Source organism: Hibiscus syriacus, unplaced genomic scaffold (assembly GCF_006381635.1).
Source record: "Hibiscus syriacus cultivar Baekdansim isolate YM2019G1 unplaced genomic scaffold, ASM638163v2 tig00110911_pilon, whole genome shotgun sequence".
In the NCBI taxonomy this organism is placed as follows: Eukaryota; Viridiplantae; Streptophyta; class Magnoliopsida; order Malvales; family Malvaceae; genus Hibiscus; species Hibiscus syriacus.
In genome coordinates, this window is record NW_024062910.1 from 1,479,756 (window position 1) to 1,506,426 (window position 26,671).

The 26,671-nt window shown below is 32.5% G+C and overlaps 2 protein-coding genes across 2 annotated transcripts; one reads left to right on the forward strand and one right to left on the reverse strand.

Annotated features, from left to right (window-relative positions):
• Positions 1-16,265: 16,265 nt before the first annotated feature.
• On the forward strand, positions 16,266-18,052 carry LOC120146319 (homeobox-leucine zipper protein HAT4-like). Its single transcript, XM_039159917.1, has 4 exons — positions 16,266-16,498; positions 16,587-16,867; positions 16,962-17,041; positions 17,589-18,052. The coding sequence occupies exons 1-4, from the start codon at positions 16,342-16,344 to the stop codon at positions 17,890-17,892; spliced, it is 822 nt and encodes a 273-aa protein (XP_039015848.1). The 5' UTR covers positions 16,266-16,341; the 3' UTR covers positions 17,893-18,052.
• A 3,494-nt stretch (positions 18,053-21,546) lies between these two features.
• Positions 21,547-24,622, reverse strand: LOC120146321 (nudix hydrolase 8-like). The gene is made up of 8 exons (XM_039159918.1): positions 24,417-24,622; positions 24,001-24,260; positions 23,211-23,276; positions 22,986-23,123; positions 22,828-22,905; positions 22,151-22,201; positions 21,923-22,066; positions 21,547-21,838 (listed from the first exon to the last, which is right to left on the reverse strand). Exons 1-8 carry the CDS (start codon positions 24,538-24,540, stop codon positions 21,632-21,634), a joined length of 1,068 nt encoding a protein of 355 aa, XP_039015849.1. The 5' UTR covers positions 24,541-24,622; the 3' UTR covers positions 21,547-21,631.
• Between the last annotated feature and the right edge of the window lie 2,049 nt (positions 24,623-26,671).

Genomic DNA, 26,671 nt, shown 5'->3' on the forward strand with positions numbered 1-26,671 from the left:
ATTTGGTATATGCCTAGAAGACATTCTGGCAAGCTATTAGAACCAATTGAACCTGAGATTGAGAGACTTTTTAGGCAAAAGACACGTGCTCAACATGCTCGAGAAAATATGTATCAAATTGGGAACCAGGCATTGGTCAAGATGACATAAATCATAATACTGAGGCATTCCAAAATGTTGGACTTGTTGATAGGCCTCGTGTTATTCGTGATCATTTAAATCATATATTGGATTATCTAAATCCTGGAATTGTGGCACCCGAAATTCAAGCAGCCTATTTTGAGCTCAAACCAGTCATGTTTAATATGTTTAATTCCATAGGGAAGTTTGGGGGCTTGCCAACTGAAGATGTCGGGCAATATATTCGTAACTTTTAGGAGGTTTTTTTATTCTTTCCACCAACAAGGAGTGCATGAGGATGTGTTGAAATTAAAGTTATTTCCATACTCTTTGCATGTCTGAGCGAGGGCTTGGTTGAGTGGTGTTCCATCCGATTCGATGAAATCATGGGCTGATCTTTGCAAAAGTTTCCTATTGCACTCTAACCCGCCGAACATTAACACTCAGCTAAGGAATGAAATAACATCCTTTCGCCAGGGGATGACGAATCTATGTATGAATATTGGGATCGTTACAAGAGTTTGCTTCGAAAGTGTTATAATCATGGTTTTCAAGATTGGACTCAAGTAGTTATGTTTTATAATGGAGTTAATGCACCATGAGGATGATGCTTGATGCCTCTAAAAATGAGACATTGTAAGACAAATCACATAATGAGGCATTTGCAAATTTTGATAGAATTGCCAACAATGACTACCAATTTCCTTCCTCAAGGCTTGGAACTGGGAGAAAGGCACCTAGGGTATTCGAGTTAGATACCAAGGACTCGATGTCCGCTCAACTCTTCGCTATCACTAATATGCTGAAAAATTTACAACGCTCCACTGAGGTAAAAGAAGTGAAAGCAACTAGCTCGACATGTTTTTTATGCCAAGGCAATCATCACGAGAGCGAATTCCCAACTAATCATGAGTCCATCAACTTTGTAGGTAATTTCAATAGAAATAAAATCTAATCATGAGTCCATCAACTTTGTAGGTAATTTCAATAGAAATAATAATAATCCCTATTATAACACTTATAATGTCGGATGACATCAATACCCTAACTTCTCTTGGGGTAACCAAGGAACCCATAATGCTAGTCAACCTACTCGTCAGCAGAATTACACTGAATCTCATGGCTACCAAAATAATATACCATGGCAAAATACTAACAATAGAGCGTCATATTCAGCAAGCATTAGTTCTTTGGAAGCTACGATTCAAGATTTCATATCTACCACAAAGACAATGTTGTAAGACCATTCTACTTCAATTAAAAATCAAGGATCTTTGCTTCATAGTCAAGGTGCCTTACTTCAAAGCCATAGCTCGCCTCTAAGAGCTTTGGAAGGTTAAGTTGGTTAGATTGTTGCAGCATTGCAAGAGTGTTAGTAAGGATGATTTCCAAGTAGCACTGAAGTCACTAATTACTTGGAAAAGAGCAATGTAACGTATTGACTCTTTAGAGTGAAACGAAGATTAATCAATAAGTCAAGTTTAGGGGATCACAACATGATGACTCTACCCCCACTGCTAAACAAGTTGAATCTAAATTACATGATGAAATCATTATCAAGAAGGATAAGGAGGAGGGTTCTACTAGTGAGTCTTTCCAAGAACTAAATTCTAATGCCAAGGCAAAAACAATTCCAACTCCCATAGTTAAAGAAGTTAGACCCCCATCACCCTTCCCGAAAAGACTGAATAAACAAAATAATAAAGTTTAATTCTAAAAGGTCATAGTCATTCTTGATCAGCTCCACATTAATATACTTTTCTTAGAAGTTATTGAACAAATGTCGACTTATGATAACTTTCTTAAGGAAATTTGCACCAAGAAAAGGAAAGTGTAGAAGTATGAGACAATTGTCACGGCAAAATAATATTGCTTCGCATTGAGTAAGTTGTCACCAAAGTAAAATGATTTGGGTAGCTTTATTATTCCCTATTCTATAAGAGCTCATTTTGTTGTAAAGGCATTATGTGATCTTGGTTCAAGTGTGAGCTTAATGCCAATATATATATTCTTGAAGCTTGGTATAGGAGATGTGAAACCACTTTTTTGATTCTATAACTTATCGATCGATCCCATGTTTGACCTGAAATGAGAGTCGAGGATGTCATAGTGAGGTTGGATAAATTCGTGTTTCCAATCAAATTCCTTATCCTTGACTGTGAAATTGATTCCAAGGTGCCCATCATCTTGGGTAGGCCTTTCTTAGCCACTGGTATATCCTGATTAATTGCGAAAAAGGTGAACTTACCATGAGAGTGGTTGATCAATGTATGACTATCAATGTTTTTCATACTCTCAAGTATGTTGCTAACCCTGAAGAATGCAAAGGCATTTTTGAAATGAACTCATTGATTGAATAAGAAATCGAATAGTTTTTCCAGAACAATTTCATTTTGCTAGCATATAAGGAATGTTTGATTGATGATGAAAGCTTAGAGGAGCAAGACAAATTGCCAGCTAGGATAGAACAATTTAGCTTACTACTAGCTAGATCATGTATGAACTTTGAACTCCTTGATTTTAATGAATTTATTCCTCCTAAGCCATCTTTATTGCATGCACCTACCCTAGATCTTTAGGCTTTGCCAGGGCATCTTAAATATGTTTATTTGGGTAGTGATAATACTTTACCTGTGATTATTTCCTCTAACCTTACTATTAACCAAGAGAAAAGTTTTTTAAGTTTTTTTTCGCAACATAAGAAAACACTTGGTTAGACTATAATTGATTTAAAAGGGATTAGTCCCACAATTTACATGCACAAGATCCTGCTAGAAGAATTCCATGGAAACTCGATAGAACCACAATGAAGACTCAACCCTATTATGAAGAAAGTGCTAATGAAAGAGATACTTAAATGGCTTGATGCTGAAGTAATTTACCCTATATCTAATAACTTATGGGTGAGCCCTATTAAATGTGTGCCAAAGAAAGGTGGCACGAATGTAGTTACCAATGAGGATAATGAGTTATTGCCCACTCGTGCTGTCATTGGATGGAGGATTTGTATGGATTATCATAAGCTCAACAAAGCTATAAAGAATAACCATTTTCCTCTACCATTCATCGATCAAATATTGGATCGATTGGTAGTCAAAGCGTTCTACTGCTTCTTAGATGGATATTCTAGGTACAATCAAATTGTCATCACACTAGAGGACTAGGAGAAAACTACATTCACTTGTCCCTATGGCACTTTTACCTTTAGGATGATGCCTTTTGGACTCTGTAATGCCCCAATAAGTTTTCAACGTTGCATGCAAACTATCTTTTCTGATACGGTTGAGGATTTCCTTGAGATATCCAGGATGATTTCTCCGTTTCTGGAGATGACTTCGAGCGATGCCTTGGCAATTTAGCAAAAGTTTTCAAGAGATGTGAGGAGGCTGATCTGGTTTTGAACTAAGAGAAATGTCACTTCATGGTAACTGAAGGTATTGTTTTAGGGTACAAGATATCTCATAAGGGCATTGATGTGGATAAAGAGAAAATTAAAGTAATTAAAAAAATTACCACCGTCTACTTCTTTCAAGGGAATAAGGAGTTTTCTTGGACACACTGGCTTTTATAGAAGATTTATCAAGTACTTCTCCAAAATCTCTAAGCCCTTATGAACTTTGCTTCAACACAACCAACCCTTTGTGTTTGATGAATTATGCTTAGGTGAATTCACTGAGCTGAAGAAACGATTGATCTCAGCGCCCATTGTAGTTTCTCCCGATTGGACATCACTATTTGAGATAATATGTGATGCAAGCGATTATGTCATAGGAGTTATTTTAGGGAAACACCAAGGTAAAAATTTTCATGTCATATACTATGCTAGTCGTACCTTGAATGAGGCAAAAATGAATTACACAACCACCGAGAAAGAATTACTTGTCGTAGTATTTGCATTTGATAAATTTAGATCATACCTAATAGGTACTAAAGTTATTGTTCACACTGATCACTCAGCTATAAAATACTTAATGAACAAAAATGATGTCAAGCCTGGACTAATTAGGTGGATCTTACTTTTGCAAGAATTTGACTTAGAGATTGTAGATAGAAAAGGTACTAAGAATCAAGTTGTTGATAATTTATCTAGGCTAGAAAACAATTTTGAATGCCATGACACTGTAGATATTCAAGAGGAATTCCCTTATAAGAAAATTTTATATGACACGGCAATTCCGTGGTACACTGACCTTGTTAATTTTCTTGTCAGTGGTATATTGCCTTTTGATTTGAACAACCAGGGAAAGAAAAAATTCAAGCACGATGTAAGGTTCTACTTTTGGGATGAGCCATATTTATTATTACTCTCCATTATGGTTACGATTCCTATTGATGTGGGTAGAATAATTGTTGAACAATTACATGAATGCTTGAGTAAGAAAGCTAGCGCTTTGGTCTTTCTGAGTTTTATTACCACACTCTATCAAAAGAAAAAAGTTTCTTAAAGTAGTTTTGATGAGATCTTGTCTGGGGTCTCAAGAATAAAAAGAACCTAGTTGCCAATGTTATTAGGTTTTGTTAACCCTAAATCTAAGATATCTACGACTAAAGAGTCTGAGGATGAAAAATCATCTAATGTTGAGGCAAGAATGCTTACTCTCAAGGGAACTATCCTGCAGACACATACTCATTTGCATGCTCTACATAGTGATTTAAAAAATTTCTTTGGCTATGTAAAGCACAGAGATGTTGTTGTGGAGTCTATGTTTCAAGAAATACTTCCCCACATCGAACGAAATTTTTTAGGTTTCTCTGATGAAATTCTGCCATCATTTGATGCAGAGGCATCTCCTAAGCCCGATGATATTGACCTTCCCATTGTTGAGCCAGTCTCAGACTATGTCCACCAGTCCCCTACTCCGGAGTCTCCTGTGGAACCATCCGAACCAACCCCCAGTCCAGTTGCTGCACCTACACCTCTTTCCGCCCGCTGGACTAGCTGTCGCACTAAGACATCAGTGGGGCGTGTTAATATTGCTGACTATTATTCAATTTCTTTCGATTTTAGCCCTGCACCCCTCCAAAAGAAAACAAGACGTGGAGCTGCAAGCATCTCCACCGCAACACCGTCAATACCATGAAAAAAATTGAGGTACATCACTTTGCATTCATTTAACATTCATTTTTACATTACATAACATTGTATTTATTTTAAGTAAGTAATTTTTTATCTTAAGCATTGAGAACAATTCTTCTCTCATGTTTGGGGAGGTAGTGTTCTTTTTAGAACATATACATGATAGTATTAGCATAACATTATGCCATGATATCAGTAAGTGGTAGGACGGTTAGACAAAATGTTTGGTGATACCCGATGATGATGAACTTTTTAGGCTAGAAATTGAATGTAAATGACTGTTGAGAATGACATAACTTACTCTAGGGTTTGATGCTTTGTGAATTATTTTACACAATTGTATGTCCTCTATACTTAAGGAATTTAGGAAATTTTTATGAAAGAACTCTAGTTAGACTTGGCATTGAAATTTGGAATTATGCTGAAATGATAAACCAATGAGAAATCCCTTATGTCTAAAATTGTCAATAAATGATTCAGCATAGCTGTAGAGGGACACTCATCTTTTTCGTGGTAGTGCATGGAACTTTCTTTAATAAATGGCAACCATGTGCATATGAGTGAATGGAAGCAGTCACGGGATGACTCTACTTGACTAGCTTGGGGGTGGAAGGTATGCTCCCTTTCACCTAGAGTGTGGGATAGTAGGTGTGATGGGTTGACTCTCCTCGTAGCAGCATTAAAAAAGTAAAAATTAAAAAATGACTCTAAATATGATAAATGAATAAGTAATGTCGGGGTAAAACTAGGGAACTTAATTAGAAACTACTTAAATTTGTTAAGTATATATTAGATACAATCATGCACATGCACAACCACAAAGAATATTGACCTAGGGAAAAGTACTTGATTTCTTGATATGTCTAGCATGTTGAAGCTAATTTTTTTTAGGGTTGAAATTCTATTTTTGACTTAACTGCCTTGTTGTTGAAAATTGCCATGACATTTTTTTGTGTTAATTGTTATCTATTTCTTGAGGACAAGCAATAGCTTAAGTTTGGTGGTATGATAACTCCATAAAAAGGATACTTTTAAGGCATTTTTCACTTAAGTTATTATTTGTTTAAGGGTTCATATAGGCCATTTTAGATGCATGTAGTTACATACAATTGCATTTGTGGTGGTTGGGGTATTTTATTTTATTAAGGTATTGTATGAGGAGGAATGTGTGTTTTTTTAGTGATGTGCAGGAAATAACAAGCAAAAAGGGCGAGCTAAGAAGGAATGTCATGAAATCACACGTTGCTGAAGCATATTGAAAGGCCTTGGCATAGGAAAAAAACAAAAAGATATTTTCACAAAAGAACAACTGGCAAGGCATGTGTCTAATGGTTGTAACCGCTTACTGGGGACCACTGTCACCTGTAAATATAGATCCCATGCACAAAATATGACTTTATGGGTATGGTGGGTATTTTGAGTGCAAAATCCCAATAATACCCTTAGATATTTTTATTATTAAATTACACCTCACAAAAGGGATAAGAGGTTATGTACTCCAGCAGAAAAATCTTCACATTCTTTATATTCTCCATCGTTCTCTTCCCTTCATTTTCAGTTGTGTCCCTCCATTAACGAGCTCAAAGGAGTGGTGAGCTAGGTGTCCTAGAGGAGCTAGCAAGCTAAAGCAATTTGTGATGGTCGAGGAGAGCTCCGGCAATATGCGTTGAAGGCTTTTTCCTTCTTCTATTTTGTTGTTATTTCTTATTTGATTTGGGTTGTAAGGGAAGAATGAATTTTATGAATTATTTCATGGATTATTCGAACCCCACCATAAACTAGCTTTATTTGGTGGGAGTTTACGATGGATGCTTAAGTTTTTTCTTTAATGTATTATTTTTTTCTATGATTTTATTTGTTTTGTTTATGGTGCTTAATGTCTTAAGGTTGTAGGAGCTATGAGAGTAGTCATTCCTTAGGAAAATACTTAGTGTTTGAGAGAAACTAAGTAGCTCATCTTTAGTATTCGAGAGAAACTAAGGACGATCAACATAAGTAATGGGTTTTAGATAGTAACTAAGCTTAATCCACCTTTAAACATAAGGCTCGAATTTCAATCAACTAAAATGAGTAGTGATCGGTTGAGAGGGTACATGTTAGTGCGAATATTGAATGTTATTACCGTGACATATTTTGTTAGACTGATGGGATCCATGCACCTGACGTTGCTCCTACTAACGTCAATAGGTATTGCCATGACATTTCCAACCTGTCGAGTCCCTTGACTAGAGATAACATAGGGCATCTTTAGTAAACTCTGTAAACTCTGTCGGGCAAGTAAAACACAAAAGTGAGATCATTTTGAGAAGCTAGACTTAAGTTTCCCAAGTGACTCCTATCATTTATTTCCATAGTAGCTTGTTGTGCGAGGATTTTCAAGTCATTCTAGTCAACTCCAATATTTACCTTTTTGGTTTGCCTTTATATTTTCACTTTATTTCATTATACACAATTTTCTTTGCCACGATATTTCCATTTTCTACCGCACCACACTATCATTTCATCCTCACCAATACATTTTGCCTTGAAATTTTCCATTGGTACATACCATTACACTAACTATACTTAGATAAAGTAGTTCTTTGCTTTGATTAAACTCATAAATTTTCACCAATCCCTGTGGAGATGATACTCACTCATCATTATATTACTTGAGCGATAGTGTATACTTGCACATTAATTGTGTATAATTTTATAGTACTCACAACACACAACACTAAGCTTGTTCTTGTAAAGGTTGCTCAATTTGTTGTTTAATATGTTGTTGATCGACCTATTGTTAAATATGTTGTTGAGGGTTCTTAGACTGTTACCCTTATCGATTGTGTTGTTGTGAATTTGGATGGTTATGTTGATGATGGTTGGTTTATTCAATTGTTCTTTGTGGAGATATTATTTTAAATGTTGAATTTGTCTTGGTTTCATCATATGCTAATGTTGATGATGTTCATAATGCTTATACTAAGATAATTAATGTGTTTCATCCTTTGTAGTCTTCTAATCTAAAAGGTAAACAAAAGAAGAACAAGGGTTAAAAAAATTTTACCTCTTCAACAAATAGGTTTGGAGCTCTTTTTGCTGCTAGTGGATGAGGCTCCTAAGAACCTAGGATGACTTCTCTTGGTGTTACCAACTTGCTGCATGAAATGAAAAGTAAAAAAAGAGCAATTCATAAGTTTATGAGTGTTTATTTTTGGTTCAATAAGTACTTCTTATCCTTTCCCCTAAATGATTGTTGCTTTTGGAAATTTAGGGGGTAAGACATGATTCTTTTTATGGGATGTTTTATATGGGTGTTGATTTTTTTCACAAAGTATTGACACTCTTGATCCTCATATGAGAGGGATCCTTTGTAGTCTTCTAATCTAAAAGGTAAACAAAAGAAGAACAAGGGTTAAAAAAATTTTACCTCTTCAACAAATAGGTTTGGAGCTCTTTTTGCTGCCTAGTGGATGAGGCTCCTAAGAAGCCTAGGATGACTTCTCTTGGTGTTACCAACTTGCTGCATGAAATGAAAAGTAAAAAGAAAGAGCAAATTCATAAGTTTATGGAGAGTGTTTATGTTGTTGGTTCAATAAGTACTTCTTATCCTTTCCCCCTAAATGATTGTTGCTTTTTGGAAATTTAGGGGGTAAGACATGATTCTTTTTATGGGATGTTTTATATGGGTGTTGATTTTTCACAAAGCTTATTGACACTCTTGATCCTCATATGAGAGGGGTTAGTGTCAGTCTTTTGAAAAACATGCTTCATGTTTCTTTGCCTGACGGTGCTTCTGACTCTCTATATAAGGATATTTCTGTAGTTGAAATCAAAAAGGCTCTTTTTAGGTAAGAGAATGACAAAGCTCCTAGTCTGATGGCTACACTTCTTTGTTTTTCAAAACTACCTGGCCTATGGTGGGGGGAAATTTTGTCTCTGGTGTTCAGTTCTTTTTTTCTTCCTCTTATATGATGCATTCATTCAATGCTATAGCAGTAGTTATTATTCATAAGGTTCCCAAACCTTGCTTGGCTAAACATTATAGACCCATCTCTCGTTACTCCTTGGTGTATAAGAAAATCACAATGATTTTGGTGAATAGATTAACTCATTTCTTCCATGATATATTCGCTTTGAATCAGATCGCTTTTGTTGAAGGTAGAAGTATTATTGATAACACTTTGTTGGCTTAAGAATTAGTTAAGGGGTATGTTAGGAAGTTACTCTCTCCTGGGTGTGCTCTTAAAATTGATCTTCAAAAGGCTTTTGATACCTTGAGTTTAAATTTTATTTTGGCGGTGCTTAAAGCTATAGGTCTTCCTAAGAAATTTAAAGGTTGGATTGAAACTTGTCTGACTACTCCTAGATTATCTATTGTTCTTAATGGTAGTTTGGTGGGGTTTTCTTAAGGTGGTAAGGGCATGAGGCAAAGAGACCCTTTATCTCCTTATTTTTTATCTTGGTTATGAATGTGCTTTCTAAACTCTTATAATTGGTTTTTTAAGAAGATTTTTCATTTTCATCCTAAATGCAAGAATATTAGACTGACACATTTAAGTTCTGTCGGTGATCTTCTTATCTTTCGTAAGGGTTCATTGGATTCTATTATTAGGATTAGGTTCTTATTAGAGTAGTTTTATGTGTGGTCTGGATTGAGATTTAATGTAGCTAAGAGCGTACTTTTTGCTTCAAGGGTTAGTGTTACTATGTTAAAGGAGATTCAGAGACTTTTCGAGTTTAAAATTAGTCACCTCCCTGCCATATACCTTGGGTTCCCCTGGTTACCAGGAAATTAACTGAGAAAGATTGTTACCCTTTCATTGAAAAGATAAAAGCCAAATTAGTGCATTGGTATAATTTTAAACTCAGTTATGATGGGCGATTGTAATGTATTTGTGTTGTTCTATTCAACATGATAAACTACTAGTGTCGTCATCTTATCTTGCCTCATTTTGTCATCAAGATTATTGAGTAATTTTTATTAGATTCTTTTGAAAGGGAGTTAACTCCTCTGTTGCATGTGCTAAAGTTAGTTGGCTACATAGACATGCATGTTTTCCCTTATAAGAAATATTTTGGCTGGTCAAGGTTCCTTATGGGTTGGTCGGATCCATTTTTATGTATTGAAGGGTGTTAGCTTATGGCAAGCTGACATCAAGAATCATTTCAGTTGGTGTGTAAGGAATATTCTCAAAGTTAATGAGGAGGTTTTTCCTTTGCCTGGGTTTGTGACGGATTAGCGGCTAATCACTACATCTTAGATTTTTTCTGAGGTTCGTGTTAAAGGTGTTGTGGTTACCTGACTTAAATTGGTTTGCCTCCCTCTTCATATGTCATCATTGCTTGGCTTGCTGTTTTGGGGAGGCTCTCCACTAAGGATTGTTTGCTGCAATGAGGTATTATTGTGGACAATCATTGTATTTTTTGTGGTCATATTGAGACTAGGGACCAATTGTTTTGGGATCAAGAATTGTTTTGGGCTTTAACTTTTCTTAAAGGCAAATTCTTGATTTCCTACATTCTAAAGGTGGCTTGGAGTGCCCATCTGTATTTTATGTGGTCTGAACGAAATTGATGGATCTTCCAAAATTGTGCTCGTTCTACTGATGTTATCTTGAGCTTAATTAAGGAGGTTGTTAGTGTTGAATTTAGTAGAAAATATATTAATAGTCTTGATTCTGTAAACTCCCAACTGTGTGTTGCTTGGGGTATCTCTCCTTACAGAGTGTGGAGGTTTTCTTGTTCTCTATTGTTTGGTAGCATTTTTAGATGCTCTCTTTTGGGTAAAGAAAGCAAAAAATTATCGAAATAAATAAATAATAATAAATTAATTAAAATAATAAAATTATTATGCCATGTAATTCATTATCTTACAAGTAATTTTATTTTGATTGGTGTCATTCTGAAAGTAAGGATGGACATACTTCAAGTTTTGGATTGATACGTGCATCTAAAATTTTAACATGAACCCGGCTTGACTCAATATTAGATGAGTTTTCATTAAACCTAAACTCAGTTCAAATTTTAAGGTTAAAACCTATCTTGACCCAACTTAAAATGAATATAAAAAGTTCCTTATTTTTATTCAAACAATTAAAGATAATAAAATTTATAAAGATAAATAGTATAATAATTATATCTATTTTTTTTAGGATTTAGAGTGAATTCTACAATAATTATAAAAATTGTCCTTTGACTAGGCGATTTTGACAAAGTTATCATCAGTTGCCGATGATATTGTCAACTAGTGGCAGTAGATGACAACTTTGATTGTAATATTTTTGTTGTGTAAGGATCAAATTAAAAGGAAATAAAAATTATAGGAACTAAAATAAAAAAATATTAAGTTTAGTCTAAAAAATAATATGCTCTTGTATAAGGTGAAATTTTGAAAGGCCATAGCATTGTGTTCGAGTGTCCTAATAATCTCTCTTTCATGAATTATGATTTTTTTTTATTAATTTTAAGAATAGATTTAAAAAATATTTGAAATTAAATATGTAATTTTTGTACAAACATATCATGATATATAATAATTTGGTAAGTATAACTTTATTTCAAAATTTTCCTTTTTGACCTTATCCCTGTAAATTTTTTTTTTAATTTGATGCTTATGATGCAAAAAAATTACAAACAAACCAAAATCGATGGTGCCTCAAGTTTTCATCGACTACTAATAAGTTAAAAATAAAGTTAAATATCTAAAATCATTAATAAATAAAAAATAATTAAAATTAAAGGTAAAAATGAAACTTTTCAAAGATAAAACAATGAAAATTTTTAGAATAGATGTCTCTGGTTCAAGCGCTAGCCTCTGTAGAAGTGTTCGAACGTTCATTATCAAACAGTTTAAAATTTTTAGAATAGATGCTACTTTATAATCACATAGATGTAATAAAAGAACAACTTTAACAATTAATGTGGAATTCATCTTTAACAATTAATCACAGTGAACAAAATAAGATAGAATAAAGTACAGTGAGAGACGGTATAATTTACTCTATTTTTTTATATCAACGTTTAAGATGGAAGATGAAATGAATGGGTGGGATTTAGGGACAAGCAACATGGAAAAGAGGGTCCAATTCCATGTGCATGTGGTACGAACAAAGGATCATAGTTGGTAGAAGAGAATCATACACTAGATTATCAAAATTATTGGAAGTTCAAGGGTCATAGGTGTACACGTGGGGACATCTTAAATCATCACTAAATGATTTCAGGGCCCACCCGTCCTCTCTATAAGTCCCACTTTCATTAACTTAATCTCTATTTTTGCCGTCGACGTGTTTTTGAAATGACTGATTCTTTTAGATATGATGGATATGTTGATAGGAAATAGTATTAAAAAAAAGCATAACTGTCGGTCATTTCAATGACATAACTCCAACCAATGATTTTGGTATAATATACAAGTATAATTTCAATGGAGTAAATAATACTTATTTAACCTGAGCAAATATATGCACCAACCAATGCTTAAGAAATTTATTGTTATTTTTAAACATTTTGAGTTCGAGCATAAGAGTATGATTATTTATTATCAATTAATTAAGAATCTTTAAACATATAATATTTTATATTTTTAAAATAAAATAATTGAACAAATATATATATATTGGTATTTGAATATTTTCAAGATTAATTTGATATTTAACTTTTTTTATTTAATTAATTTTTGAATTTGATTATAAATTTCAATTAATTTTTTAAATTTTTTGGTTTAATTAAGTAGATGAATTTGATTATTAAATTTAAATAGATTTTTAAATTTAATTTTATGACTTTAACGGATCAAATAATTTTTTATCATAAATATCAATCTAAATTGAAAAAAATAAATAAATGTTAATAGAAATTTAAACTAACAAATCAAATTTAAATAGAGTTTATTGTATCATATGTCTCCAAACTATAATCATTATCTTAAATTAGTCTACAAACTTTTGAATATTCTAATTTTATCCTCATATCATGACTCATTTTAAATTAGTCCTTAAACTTTTGATCATTTTAATTCTATCCCTAAACTATGACCATCTTTCTAAATTGGTCCCTAAACTTTTGAATCTTCCATTTTCATCATCAAATTCATCCAAATATGTAATTAGTTTCAACCATAGTTTAACCTAATTTTGTTTTTTTTCAAATATATAATAATATAACTTGGCCTAATAATTTTATTAACAAGGGATTTGATTAGTATATACGTATAGTTTGGGATAAAATTTGAATGTTCAAAAAGGTTGGGGACTAATTTAGAATGAAGGTCATAGTTTGGGGATGAAATTGAAATTTTAAAAGTTTGAGGACTAATATAGAATGATAGTCATAGTTTAGAGATGGAATTGAAACATTTAAATATTTAGGGGCCAATTTAAAATGAGGGTCATACTTTAAGGATATATGATGTAATTAAATCATTTAAATATTTATTTAATAAAAAGACATTAAATATCAAATTATACACTAAACTTATATTTAATTTTTAGTTTATTATGTGTACAAATCAAGTGTCCTCCGTGGTAAAAGAATTTTTTTTTGTTCCTTGAGGACCCGAGTTCAAGCATCATAGATGCCAAGGGTGTGAGCGTTCAATGTCGAGAGATTGAGAGTTATATTTGAACAGATATTGTCTTGTACTTACCTCATATTAATAAAAAAAAATTAGTTCAACATGTGAATGATGATAAAAACGTTGAGGGAGATTTTAAGTGAAGAAATGCAAAAGGAATTATTAGTGTTTTGTTCAAAGTAAGACGAGGAACACAACAGTGACGGTCATGTAACATACGGACAGCTTTAACCATCGAAATAGTCTAAAAATAGTAACGAAAACTTAGAAATTCGACAACCCTTTGCAATGTTTTAAGAGAATCGACATAGTTTCACAGTGGGTGAGGGACTGAGTTTTAGTCGCGATGTGAGACGGTTCTGATGGTGTTAACATGACCACATACCAACGATGGCCAATCAGCGACGAAATATGTAAAGTTTGAGTGTTTTTTAATTATAATATTAAGTTTTTAAAATAAAATATTTTTTAAAATTTTATATGCATGACACTGTCATATAACAATTAAATTTAACAGTCATTACGGTCTAGGAACCTAAAAGTAACGTTGAAAACGTTAGATACCTATTTTAACGAAAAAAAATTAGACACTAAATCGTATTTAAATGTATATTCATGCACTAAAAATATATTAACCCATATAATTAAATTATAATATAGTCTTATCAAATATAAATTCATATGACGGGGTAAAGTTGGGGTAGGGGACCAAGTTGCATGGGATGAAAACATGGATATAGTGACTCACAGACCAGTTGGGATAGTTTGAGTTTAACGGTTCAAGGGATAGGAAGAATCCCAAGCCAGAGTGGCGGCGCGTGTAGAGCAAACCACAGAGGAAGGAGCGTTGAGATTGGTAGTGAGCGAGTTTTCAAGATTCAAATGATTATGAGGGGAAGAATTGTCGGGAGTTGAGGGACATAAGTGACACGCACGACCGTGTGGGTAAGAAGGGAATGAAAGGATGGGGGACCCACAATGCACGTGCTCGAAGGCAAGACATGTTGGTCCACGTGAGTTAAGTTGGATAGAGGCTTTCTCACGTGAACTGCTTTTTCCTTCTTTCTCTCTCCATCAGTATATTGTACCTATTCGACTTGAAAAATTTGACATGAATTAATTTTTTATTATAATTTCATAAATTCTATTAAACTTAAAAAAAAATTCAAGTTCAAATTAAATTATAATATACAACTTTAATAATTGGAACAATAACTTGAATAATTTAAATTTTTAATAATTAATTTTTAAATTTCACCTGCGTCTCTTGATTTTGTATTATATATTTATATTATATTATAAAAAATATGAATATATATATATAGTATGTGGTTATAAAAAATCATTTAAATTGGAATTAAATAATATTATAAATATTTACAATTAAATTTAAATAAAAATTCAAAAATCTGACTCAGTTCATAAAAATTTCAAGTCAACTTCGAGTATAAAATAAGATTCATCAACCTGAATAACTCAAATTGTTTTTACTTTACTTGATTTGATCAAACGCTCACCCCTACTTTCGAACGTTCAGTAGAGTTGAATTAAAATATTTTGAGTTATTCGAGTTGATAAGTTTTATTTTATAATTTATATTTGATTTTTAAAAAATTAAATAGAGTTTATAAAATTTGATTCAAGTTGAATCGAGTTGTTCAAATTTTTGTTTAAATTTAATTATAAATACTTATAATATTATATTATTATATTATTCCAATTTAAATCATTTTTATAACCATATACAATACATATATATTTATTTATATATTTTTCATATATGTCGATTTAAATTAAATTATGTGTCATCATGTATATATATTTATTTTGACTTAAATTTAAATTTTTGACATAATAATGTGTTGACATGTGCTCACCCTTGATTAAAGGAATAATTTTTGTATTAAACTAAAATTAAAATTAAACTGGTATAACAAATAAGTAATGATGAAGAATATATAATTTTATTAATTATCACACTAATATCTTCATCAAATGTTAACAATTAGTGACTTAATTTATACTATTAAATAATTTGATGAACAAAATTTGAAAATCTATAATTAAAATAAAAAAGAATAATAATTAAATGATCGAGCATATAATTTACCCTTAATTTTATCTAACACCATGAAATCACCATAATTGTTAAGGAAATAAAATCGATCAGGGGATGGTAAGATATGAGAAAGACAAAGAAGAATAACAAATATGGGTTGGTTCAAATAGTAAGTATTTTGATATTGTTTTTTCGAGTTTAAATTTTTGTATATGTAAAATTTTACTCACTAAAATTAATTTTAAGATAGAGTCGGTTTGAATTAGGTAAAACAAAATTTAAAAAAAATAGAGCAGAAGCCACGGCCATGATTGAGATAATTGCCCTCCCCCATCAGAACAACTCAATGTTGAACTTCCATTTTTTTTCATTAATTACCATTACTTTATTATTATCATTTATTATTATATAATCCTCCATCCACTACTCCCTCTAAACTCCCCAACCCCAAACGCTCTCTCTCTCTCTCATCTTTGTTCACACCACAAAAATTAAAAGCCGTGTTTGGCTCGAGAGAAAATATTAAGGATGACGGGGAAAGAAGATCTGGGTTTGAGTCTGAGTCTGAGTTTCCCTCACAGTCATCACCTAAATCTAACCCCTTCTTCTGCTAATACTTGTTCTTCTCCTTCTGGTGTTCCCCTTCAAAAAGCCTCATGGAACGATGTCGTCTCTCCTCCTCCATGTATGCTTTAGCGTGACAGTTTTCCCATGCAAAAGCCTCTATATCTGCTACTTTTTATCTGAAAAAAGTATGGTGTGCTTGCATGCAGATCCTAGCTCTGGATATTTCCCGGCCACCGAGGCTAGAACGTTTCTTAGAGGAATCGACGTGAACCGGTTGCCGTCAACAGTCGACGGTGCAGAAGAAGCCGGGGTTTCATCTCCAAACAGCACGATATCCAGTGTGAGCGAAAAAAGGAGCGAAAGAGAAGCGAATGGAGGCATCATTGATGACGAAGATGGCGACACTTCAAGAAAAAAGCTTCGCCTTTCTAAAGACCAGTCAGCTATTCTCGAAGAAAGCTTTAAGGAACACAACACTCTCAACCCAGTGAGTTAGCTGAACTGAACAAACCGTTGAGTTTGAGGGTATATTAAATTTTCTTGGTAACCAAACAGAAAAAAAAAATACCTTCTTTTTGCAGAAGCAAAAGTTGGCTTTGGCCAACCAACTGGGACTGCAGCCCCGACAAGTAGAAGTGTGGTTCCAAAACAGAAGGGCAAGGTAAGAGATTTTCCGACGGCTTCTTTTTTTTTAGGATAAACTATGTTTAGTACCTAAACTATCAGTTTTAATTCTTTTTAATACATAAACTTTCAAAAAATTCAAAATCATACCTAATTTAGTTTTGTTTGATTTTAATATCAATAGTTTTTAACGAGTTTAGTATTTAAATTATCATTTTTTATCCGTTGTAGTATGTAGACTTTCAATTTTTTTAAATCATATTTAACGTTTAATTTTTGTTTCATTTTAATATCTACCGTTAAAAGCACGTTTTGTACTTAAATTATCAGTTATGATCTATTTTAGTATCTAAACTTTTAATTTTTTTAAATCAAAATGTTAAGTTTTTTCGAGATACTAAAATGAAACAATAACTAAATGTTAGGTATGATTTTAAAAAAATTAAAAGTTTAGGTACTAAAATGAATCAAAATTAATAGTTTAGATACTGAATATTTAGTTTGCCTTTTTTTATTGACGATAATGTCCTTTTGGTTTGAAATTATTTGCTGACCGTGGGACTGGGGAATTTGTTTCCGACCAGGACTAAACTGAAGCAAACCGAGGTTGACTGTGAGTTCTTGAAGAGGTGGTGTGAGAAGTTGACGGAGGAAAACAAGCGGTTGCAGAAAGAAGTTGTGGAGCTGAGAGCACTGAAACGTTCCCCGCTTTTGTACATGCAAATGGCCCCACCAACTACCCTTACCATGTGCCCATCATGCGTGAGGTTGTCGGTCCCACCCACCGTTGATCAACGATCCCATCATCTGGCCCAAACCTATCATAGGCCCATCCCAATAAGACCTCTGGCCCATGGGCTGTGCGAAGGTCTTCGTCCTCGATCGTAATTGTCGAGTTTCGGTATATGTAAAAGTATTTGATTTAACATATGATGGTTAGAATTCTTGGTGTGGACCTAAGGAATTTTGTTTCGGATTTGAGCAATGTAATATGTACGTGTGCTTGAGCGTAGATGTAGATGTAGATCTTTTAAAAACTGATGGTTAGGATGGGATTTTTTATGGGTCTCCATGTTTTGTATTATTGGATCATATGATCCTTGGTTTGAGTTGGTGATGTTAATTGCATTTTCTTCCATGAATTCGAATGACTTTGGGTCTAAATTGCAATGTCTTATTAATAAGGGTAAAGTACACAAATAGTCTCTGACTATTGGTATTGTATTACACTGTTGACTCTCATAATTATTAAAAGTTATAAAATAGTCATTCGATTATAATGTGTACTTTATCGAGTATCCTGACTATTAAAAAATATAAAATGACAAATTGATTATTCATATGATTCAAATTCGTCTTTTTCTATTAAAAATGAAGATTTTTTGAGTTAGATTCTAACCTGTTGATTGAGATATAATAAAATATGATACCAGAACTGTTTCAACTATATAGTTATTTGAGATTTTGAGATAAGATTTTATCATATCCAGTCAGTAAGTTAACGTCCAACTCAGATTGCTGTCAAATTTTGAACGAAAAAAAGATGAATTTAAAACATATGAATAGTTGGATGGTCATTTTGTAACTTTTAATAATCGAGAGATTCAATAGAGTAATACTTTATAATTGGAGGATTATTTTATAACTTTCAATAGTCATGAAACTTAACAAATCAATGTCAAACGTCATATAGTCGAGAGATCATTTGTGTACTTTACCCTATTATTAAAATTGACAAAAGGTTTTAAAGAAAAGTTTGGGTTTCAAATTCCAAGGAATCTCTCTCGTTTGGGCATGTTAACCTTAACAATTAAGTGTGTTTGGGGTTGTGTGGGGGACAACTACACCTGCTTTTCAGCATGGGTTTGTATATTAAGTGTAAACATGGTGCCCGAGATTCAATAGAGTAATACTTTATAATTGGAGGATTATTTTATAACTTTCAATAGTCATGAAACTTAACAAATCAATGTCAAACGTCATATAGTCGAGAGATCATTTGTGTACTTTACCCTATTATTAAATTGACAAAAGGTTTTAAAGAAAAGTTTGGGTTTCAAATTCCAAGGAATCTCTCTCTCGTTTGGGCATGTTAACCTTAACAATTAAGTGTGTTTGGGGTTGTGTGGGGGACAACTACACCTGCTTTTCAGCATGGGTTTGTATATTAAGTGTAAACATGGTGCCCTAATTTTAGGTGTCTTTCAAACATAATGTTTGACAAATAACATTTCTTTAATGACGTCTAAAGCTACTTTTGTCTAATAAAGTGGGAAAGATGAACCCTAAGTAAAGATTATCCCACTTGTTTGTATATTTAGTATTTCTTCAGTTGCCAATACATGTTCAAGGTGAGAAAAAAAGTAAGAGGTTATGTTTAACCCTAATTGGATGTGTATTTGCTACTAATGCCAACCCTAATTGCTTGGCTTTTCTTTCTAACTTTTTGAACAGTTGATCAACTAAAATAATTATGGTTTGATTTACATATGGAATCATGATTCAATTTAAATAAATCATGTCCAAACTCAAATTTATTAACTTTAATAAATATTTTATTATTCATATATTATATAAAATCTAAATTATAAATGGGGTCTAAAATTTTGATTTTTTTTTCTTAAAAGTAATGGGGGTGCAAAAAAAATTCTTCATTTTTCTTTAACATATTATACTAAATTTCACTTTTTCTCTAAATAATGGGGATGCATTTGACCCCTAGGGGGCTTAGTGCATCCGCCCGAGTATGATAGACATATGATAAACATATCCGCAATTGTTAAGAATTTGAGAGCGAAAAAAAAAACCAAAACAATATTAACATAAAACAAGACATGCATAGGAGACGAGATTTAACATTGTTCGGTCTTGTCTACCTTCACTGACAAGATGAACAATAATCCACTATAAACGTAGAGAACACGGAGAGTAGAAATACTTGATATCACATGTATCTCAAAACCGATATAGATACCAAAACCCGATTTATCTAAAAAATTCTCAACATCTCTTACAAAACTATCTCTGCAACATAAATCCCAACATTTACAGATATCCTAAAAGGGATTAATCTCTCCAAAAATAATTCTCTCTCATTAAGTTAAGACATGATCTCTATAGCCAAATACATTGTCACTAAAAATTCTTATGGAATGTTTCCCTAACTAGATAGAAAATCTCGTTGCAGTTCAGATTCTATTCTACCTCTATTCTTGTATAAACTTGCCCTACATGCATGCTCTCTATTTGATTTTCTTTCAAATAAATAAGCCCGGGAATTGAGATTCGAACATCTTCCTGGAGTTATATTTTATAGGCGACTATAAAAACCATGTGAATTAAACCTTAGGTTTTGCACATGTTAAAGAGATTTGAGTGCCCTTCGGAATGGGAGAGCCTCAAGTTGAAGGAACTTTTAGTTGTGAATATATTGCTACTTTTTCTGTAGGAAGTGGCGTGAAATGAATACATTTAATGGCTTTGAGAACTTGTAGATAAAAGCAAAATATGTGGATATGGAAGTTGGAAACAACCACAAACCATTGTGTATTAATTAGGATGAACACGGTACTCGAACTCGATAAGTTTCGATCCAACTCAATTTTATTGGGTCAATTTTTTAAAAAAAAAAAAATCAGATTCGGGTCAGGTCGGCTCGGTCAGATTTTTTTACTGGATAAACTCGGGTTTGAGTTTAGGGTGAAAATTATCCAACCTGACCTGACCTGGCCCAAAAAATAATATAATTATACATTATATATTTAGGAATAATTACAATAACACCCCTCTTTATATTATTTATTTTTAATTAAGTTCCTATTTTATTGAATAAAATTAATAATTTTATATTATTTTGGATCAGGTCGGATCGGAGTTGAGTTTATCTCAAAAATTGGATCGAGTTTCGAGTCTAGTGAAATTATCCTAAACTCGAGTCAAGTCGGATTTCAAGTACAAGGTATACAATTTTTGGATCGGATCGAATTAGCCGAAAACTAAACCCATACTCATTCTTAGTTTTTATATTGCCAGATAAGTTTTCAATTTGAACCCTCAATACCCCACGAGGTGTAATAGGGTCCCATTAAGAAGGAAACCTCAATAACTAAAGTTCCTGATTCTAGTTCACATGTAATGATGTATTTGACAATAAACATTTAAGTATCTTGCAGTCGGTGCTCGAACCTAAGACATCTAAGGACAATAACTATCCTTTAACCACTAAATAACTTGATTTATGTTGATTTAAAACAACTTTAACTAAAAAATAATTTAAAGTCAAATGATAATATGAACATTTTTTTTTGTTAATCTACGAGTAAGTACAAGTAGTATCTGTTTAAAGATAACTCTTAACCTCTCGATATTGAATGCTCACACTCTTGACATCTACGATGCTCGAACCCGGGTTCTCAAGGAATAACAACAATTCATTTATCACAAACCACTTGGTTCATACTGGTGTGTAAACACTTGATTGTTCATTATTGTTCTATGCACACTGGTGAGCCTATTGATGATGTACATCAGTGAAGAAAAGAGGCAGATATTCACATTCAAAGGCGCATTTACAGTAGACAGGATATGTGTAATTACATGTTATATAAGACATTAGGGTAAATCATGTTCAGTTGCCTATACAGTTAATATCATAAGAGTCGACAACATTGTAGTAGAGAGTAGATATTTTGCCATCAAATCTTGAAGCCAATTGATGTACAGATAGCCCACAGTAACGCTTTCCCAGGCGAGCAATGCATATATCAATCACCTTCTTGAACATGCAATCTTCTTTTATCAATGGTTGCTCCACAAACTCTACTAGAGGCATCCACTGCATGGTATCCATTTCACAAATTATTCACTCTTGTTCGATTAGTATTCGGATACGAGTAAATGGAGTACAACAGATTCGTACCTTGGCTGCCTGAATTTCGTTGTCGTCGACCCTAATCCGAGTCGATAGAGGCTTCAACATGCAGATGAAGAACAGATCTGATTTCTCAAAGGCCACATTGTGCACATGCCTGAATGCTACTAGTTCCAGAAACTCAGTATCAATCTGCAAAGTGGAATAGGCATGGCAATCTCGGATGTTACATGATGTCAATACATATACATATATATGTATAAACACATTGCTTACCCCGGTTTCTTCCTTGACTTCCCTTACGGCTCCTGTATAAATCTCCTCTGACTGCCATACCAAACGAAAGTTTATGTCACTGAAAAAACAGGGTAAAGGACGCTGCTTTATTGACTACCTATTATTAAAAGTTACAAAATTGTCAATTGATTATAGGGCACTACTTTGTTGAGTTCTTCGACTATTGAGAGTTATAAAATGGTCATCGACTATTCATATGTTCTAAACTCGTCATTTTTCATTAAAAAATCGGCGACAGTCTAAGTTGACGTTAATTTGTTGGCTGAGATATGATAAAATTTGATCCCGCTTAAGTTGTATTATTTGGATCGACTTTTCGTTTACATTATGCTTTCCAACAAAAACTTAAAAGCAACGGCAGTGCCGGTAGACATCACTAAAATATTATTTTATCATATCCTAGTCAGCAGGTCAACTTTCAGTTCATACAACCGTCAAATTTTAAACAAAAAAGGACGAGTTTAGAACATATGTATAGCCGAGTGATCATTTTGTAACTTTTAATAATCGAAAGACCATTTTATAACTTTTAATAGCCGAATGATTCAATAAAGCAACACTCTATGATCAAGGGACCATTTGTATACTTTACCCGGAAAAATATTACTCTTTCTATGCCTAGATTGCTTTTGTTTGAATCTAAAAGTCTGAGGTACCTCAGCTATGAAACCTGTAGGGATTTTCCAGAGACCAACAAATGCTGGAGCAGAGTATTTCTCTCGTACAACCAGAACCTGCAATTCATCATTTCAAATGCTTGCATTGCCATTAACATTAGATCAAATATTATTTTGTTTTTGAAGAGATTTGTTACCTCATTGTTGTCATTGATGACGAATCCTCCAACCCCTACTTGATGCGATGCGTTACCAGGAAGCATGCATGGTCCTTGGGGTAGCCAATAAGTTAACATTACATACCCTTTCTCTGCGTGGTGATACTCGAATCCTTCCTGCATCAGCGAAAGAATTTTCCATGAAATTTATCAGTTCTGGTTTCTGTCTCTGTATGTATGCAAGTTGTAATGTCAGGAAGATACCTTGACTGCAACTGGTACAAGCTCTGATTTTTCAGCTGGTAACTTGAGCCAAATTCCCTTCTTTTCCTGCAGATTGATGGCTGAAGATCATTTTCAAGTACAAGTTGTAAATAGACACATAGATAGGGACAGGGATCCTTATCGAGTGGGTCGATCATAAGTTTAGCAGTATTTGACTTGACATTCGATAAGTTTGATAAAATTTTATTCGATAAGTTGTAAACAGCTGATTTTCAACTTAACTTGTTGCTCATTAAGCTTGTCAGAATTAAGAATATATACAAAATATTAAAATACTATATAAAACTTAATATAAACACAAGTTTACAAAGAAATGACCAAAATAGTATGAAACAATTCCAAAGTTTGAATTCAAAAGTAATAATCTATAAATACATTAAACTCACATATTACAACCAAAGAAACAGTCAACAAAAACACCAAACTAACATGTTCCAACGAAAGTAACAGTCTACAAAAACACCAAACTAACATATTACAGCCCATTAGTGGATCTACCTTTACTTATCTATTTCATTGAATGTGTCATCCGTGGAATTTTATTTGTGCCGTTCTCATACAAAAATTTTATGTTACTAATGCATGTGTGCCCACCCTCAAAAATATATTTTTGAATCCAAGTTGTTTGTGAACTTATCGAGTCGAGTTGGACATTGTTCGAGTCTACTCATTAAGATTTCGAATCGAGTCAACTAAAGTAGAGTTTTAACCGAATGAAACTCGAGCCGTTCAACTCAGTTAACACCCTAGACAGGGATTATGAATTTACCTTTGCCTTCCAATGAGAAACTGAGAAACGAAGCATGGAAGCAAAGGCATGCGGGTCAGCAGGTAACCTCTCCGAATCAACAATAACTCCACCATATTCATCATCAAAGGCGTCCAATACTCTCAAATCCCTCGACGACAAACTTGAATTCCTTCCACTAATCCCACACCCCAAAACTGCAGCACCAAGTTTCTGTTGCTCAAACGAGCTACCCACAGCTTTCTTTGGAGCACTGGCAAAAGAAGCCTTTGCAGATACGCCTGCAAAAAGGAAACCCTCAGGGAACAAACTATTTCTCATTCAACAACACTGACCAAATGACATCAGTGATTAAAGGATTTATTGTTATCCCATAAGATTGATTCGAACACCGCGTAAACAGAGATATAAACGCTCAGCAAACCATTAGAATTTACCTTTGAAACAAGTGAATATTTGGTGTGGGACATGAACACTCGAAAACTGGCTTGAACATGTGGTTTCCATGCGTGCTATTTCGGATATTGGCATGGACCTCGAACAAAAATGGCTGCACTCCATCTCTGACAGGTAGAATCACAGTATCCAAAACTCCAAACTACTTTGAAATTGAAGTTTAAACCACTGATGAAAAATCCACTGATCTCACGATAACAGCTGCTTAATATACAATATAAATATCCTCAGATAAAGAAAGGGTCTAATTCTAGGTTTGGTCCTTCTATTATGCTGAATTTTTGTATTTAGTTTCCATATCTTAATTGGTGCTTCTACTTAGGTGATATTCACCATTGATTATAGGCTTATATAACAAATTGATCCATGTCAAATTAGGTGATATTCAAGTAAGTCTTGGAGTGAAATATTGTTTTATTTGAACTCTAATTTGAAAATTTGCGATAAATAAGCTCCTAAATTTTGATTATATAATTTTAAATAATAGTTTATTTGAGATAATTTTTCCAATTTAGGTACTTATTTAATAATGATTTTTTTTATCACCTAATTTGACTCATACTAATATGTTATATAAACTTTAATTATATTCTTATTAACATATTGACGTGTATTTTTTAAATATATGTTAGACGATTTTAAAAAAAAATCACAGCAAAACAAATTTGTTTAATAAAAATTTTATAGGGTCAGCAATTTAATAAAATAATTATTGATGTTAATAATTTACATTAATAAAAAATATTATAAAAATTCAAATTCAAATATAAAAATTTAATTTTAAATTGTAACATAGTAAAGGACAATACTATAATTTGAATGTAAACAAAAAACAAAAAAACAAAGCAAACAGGTAGCTATGTCAGCTTTGTTCTTGATTCCTCAAAAACAAGAAAGAGTTTCATTGCCAGCCTAGGAACGGATTGACCAAAGAGACTTTGATGAGAAACCAATTTTAAGGTGTATAATGAATCCTTGGGTTAGAGCATGACGTCTCTAGGGATGTTTAAGCGTTTATTGTCAAATGATTGAGAGTCTTTCGAATATAAATTACCTTGTAATCATTCCAGACTAACAAAAATTATCATTATTATTTAACTAACTCTTAATTTTTTTTAAAAAAAATCAAATTATATTTTAAAGATAAATAGTAAATAAAATTTAATTTTTTTACAAATTTTTAAATAAAAATTTCAACAATTCTAATATAGCAATCCATATGTATTTCGTATTGATGTTGAGTTCTATCAACAAATAATTTGAAATTTTATAGAAAAAATATTCTAAAATTAATATGAAATATACATTAACTGTGATGAGGTATATGTGAACTATCATGAGACTTGTTATATCATTATAATTAAAATTTTAATTAATTTTGTTAAAATTAATTTGATTTTTTTGTAAGATTGAGAGTAAAGTTTGTTTTTTTTAAAAGAAATATAAATATAAATTTTATTTAATAAAAATCAGGATTAAATTAATAAAAGATATACAATGGAAGGATGAATTCATTATTATGAAATTTAAGAATAAAATCCAGTTTGAAGATGCATGACTGATGATGTGAGGCTACATATGTGGCGTGGAATGCGTGTTGATTGAGTGATGAAAGAAACAACTTTAAAAAGATCTCCTATACTTCCCTCATTAGCACATAAAATCAGGGAGAGTAAAATTCCACTTGCGTTTAAAAATTTATTTTATAATTTGACTTAACTCAAATTGATTTTGAGTTGTAATTTCATAAACTTGATTTGATTAAAAAAATTCAAGCTTATGTTCAGTTATAAAATACAACTTGAATAACCCGAAATTTTTAGTAATTAGTGAATAAATTTTCAAATTTGAGTCGGATCCCTCGACTCTGTTATGTATATCACTTATGAAAAAACATAAAGATATATATATATATATATATATGAAAACCATTTCAATTCGAATCAAATAATATTATAATATTATAAACATTTACAATTAAATTTAAATAGAAACTTGAAAACTCGACTAAAAAAGTTTCAAGTAACGTTCGAGTTATAAAATAGTACTTGTCAACTCGAATAACTCAAATATTTTTCACTCGACTCGATTGAACGCTCTCCCCCTACTTAAAATGAAGAATACGAGAATTCGTCGAGCGTCTCAATAACTAAAGGGACTATTATTTTTTAAAAAGAATTTAGATTTGAACAATTTTTTATGTAAAATATATTACTAATAATTAAAAAAAATTAAA

Excerpts from the sequence above, each read along its gene's own strand:
- LOC120146319 (XM_039159917.1), top strand. The coding sequence starts at position 16,342 with ATGACGGGGAAAGAAGATCTGGGTTTGAGTCTGAGTCTGAGTTTCCCT. Across the intron at positions 16,499-16,586 it reads TGTCGTCTCTCCTCCTCCAT|ATCCTAGCTCTGGATATTTC; the intron begins GTATGCTTTAGC and ends GCTTGCATGCAG. Across the intron at positions 16,868-16,961 it reads AACACAACACTCTCAACCCA|AAGCAAAAGTTGGCTTTGGC; the intron begins GTGAGTTAGCTG and ends TTCTTTTTGCAG.
- LOC120146321 (XM_039159918.1), bottom strand. The coding sequence starts at position 24,540 with ATGGAGTGCAGCCATTTTTGTTCGAGGTCCATGCCAATATCCGAAATA. Across the intron at positions 23,124-23,210 it reads TTGTACCAGTTGCAGTCAAG|GAAGGATTCGAGTATCACCA; the intron begins GTATCTTCCTGA and ends TCGCTGATGCAG. Across the intron at positions 22,906-22,985 it reads TCATCAATGACAACAATGAG|GTTCTGGTTGTACGAGAGAA; the intron begins GTAACAAATCTC and ends GATGAATTGCAG.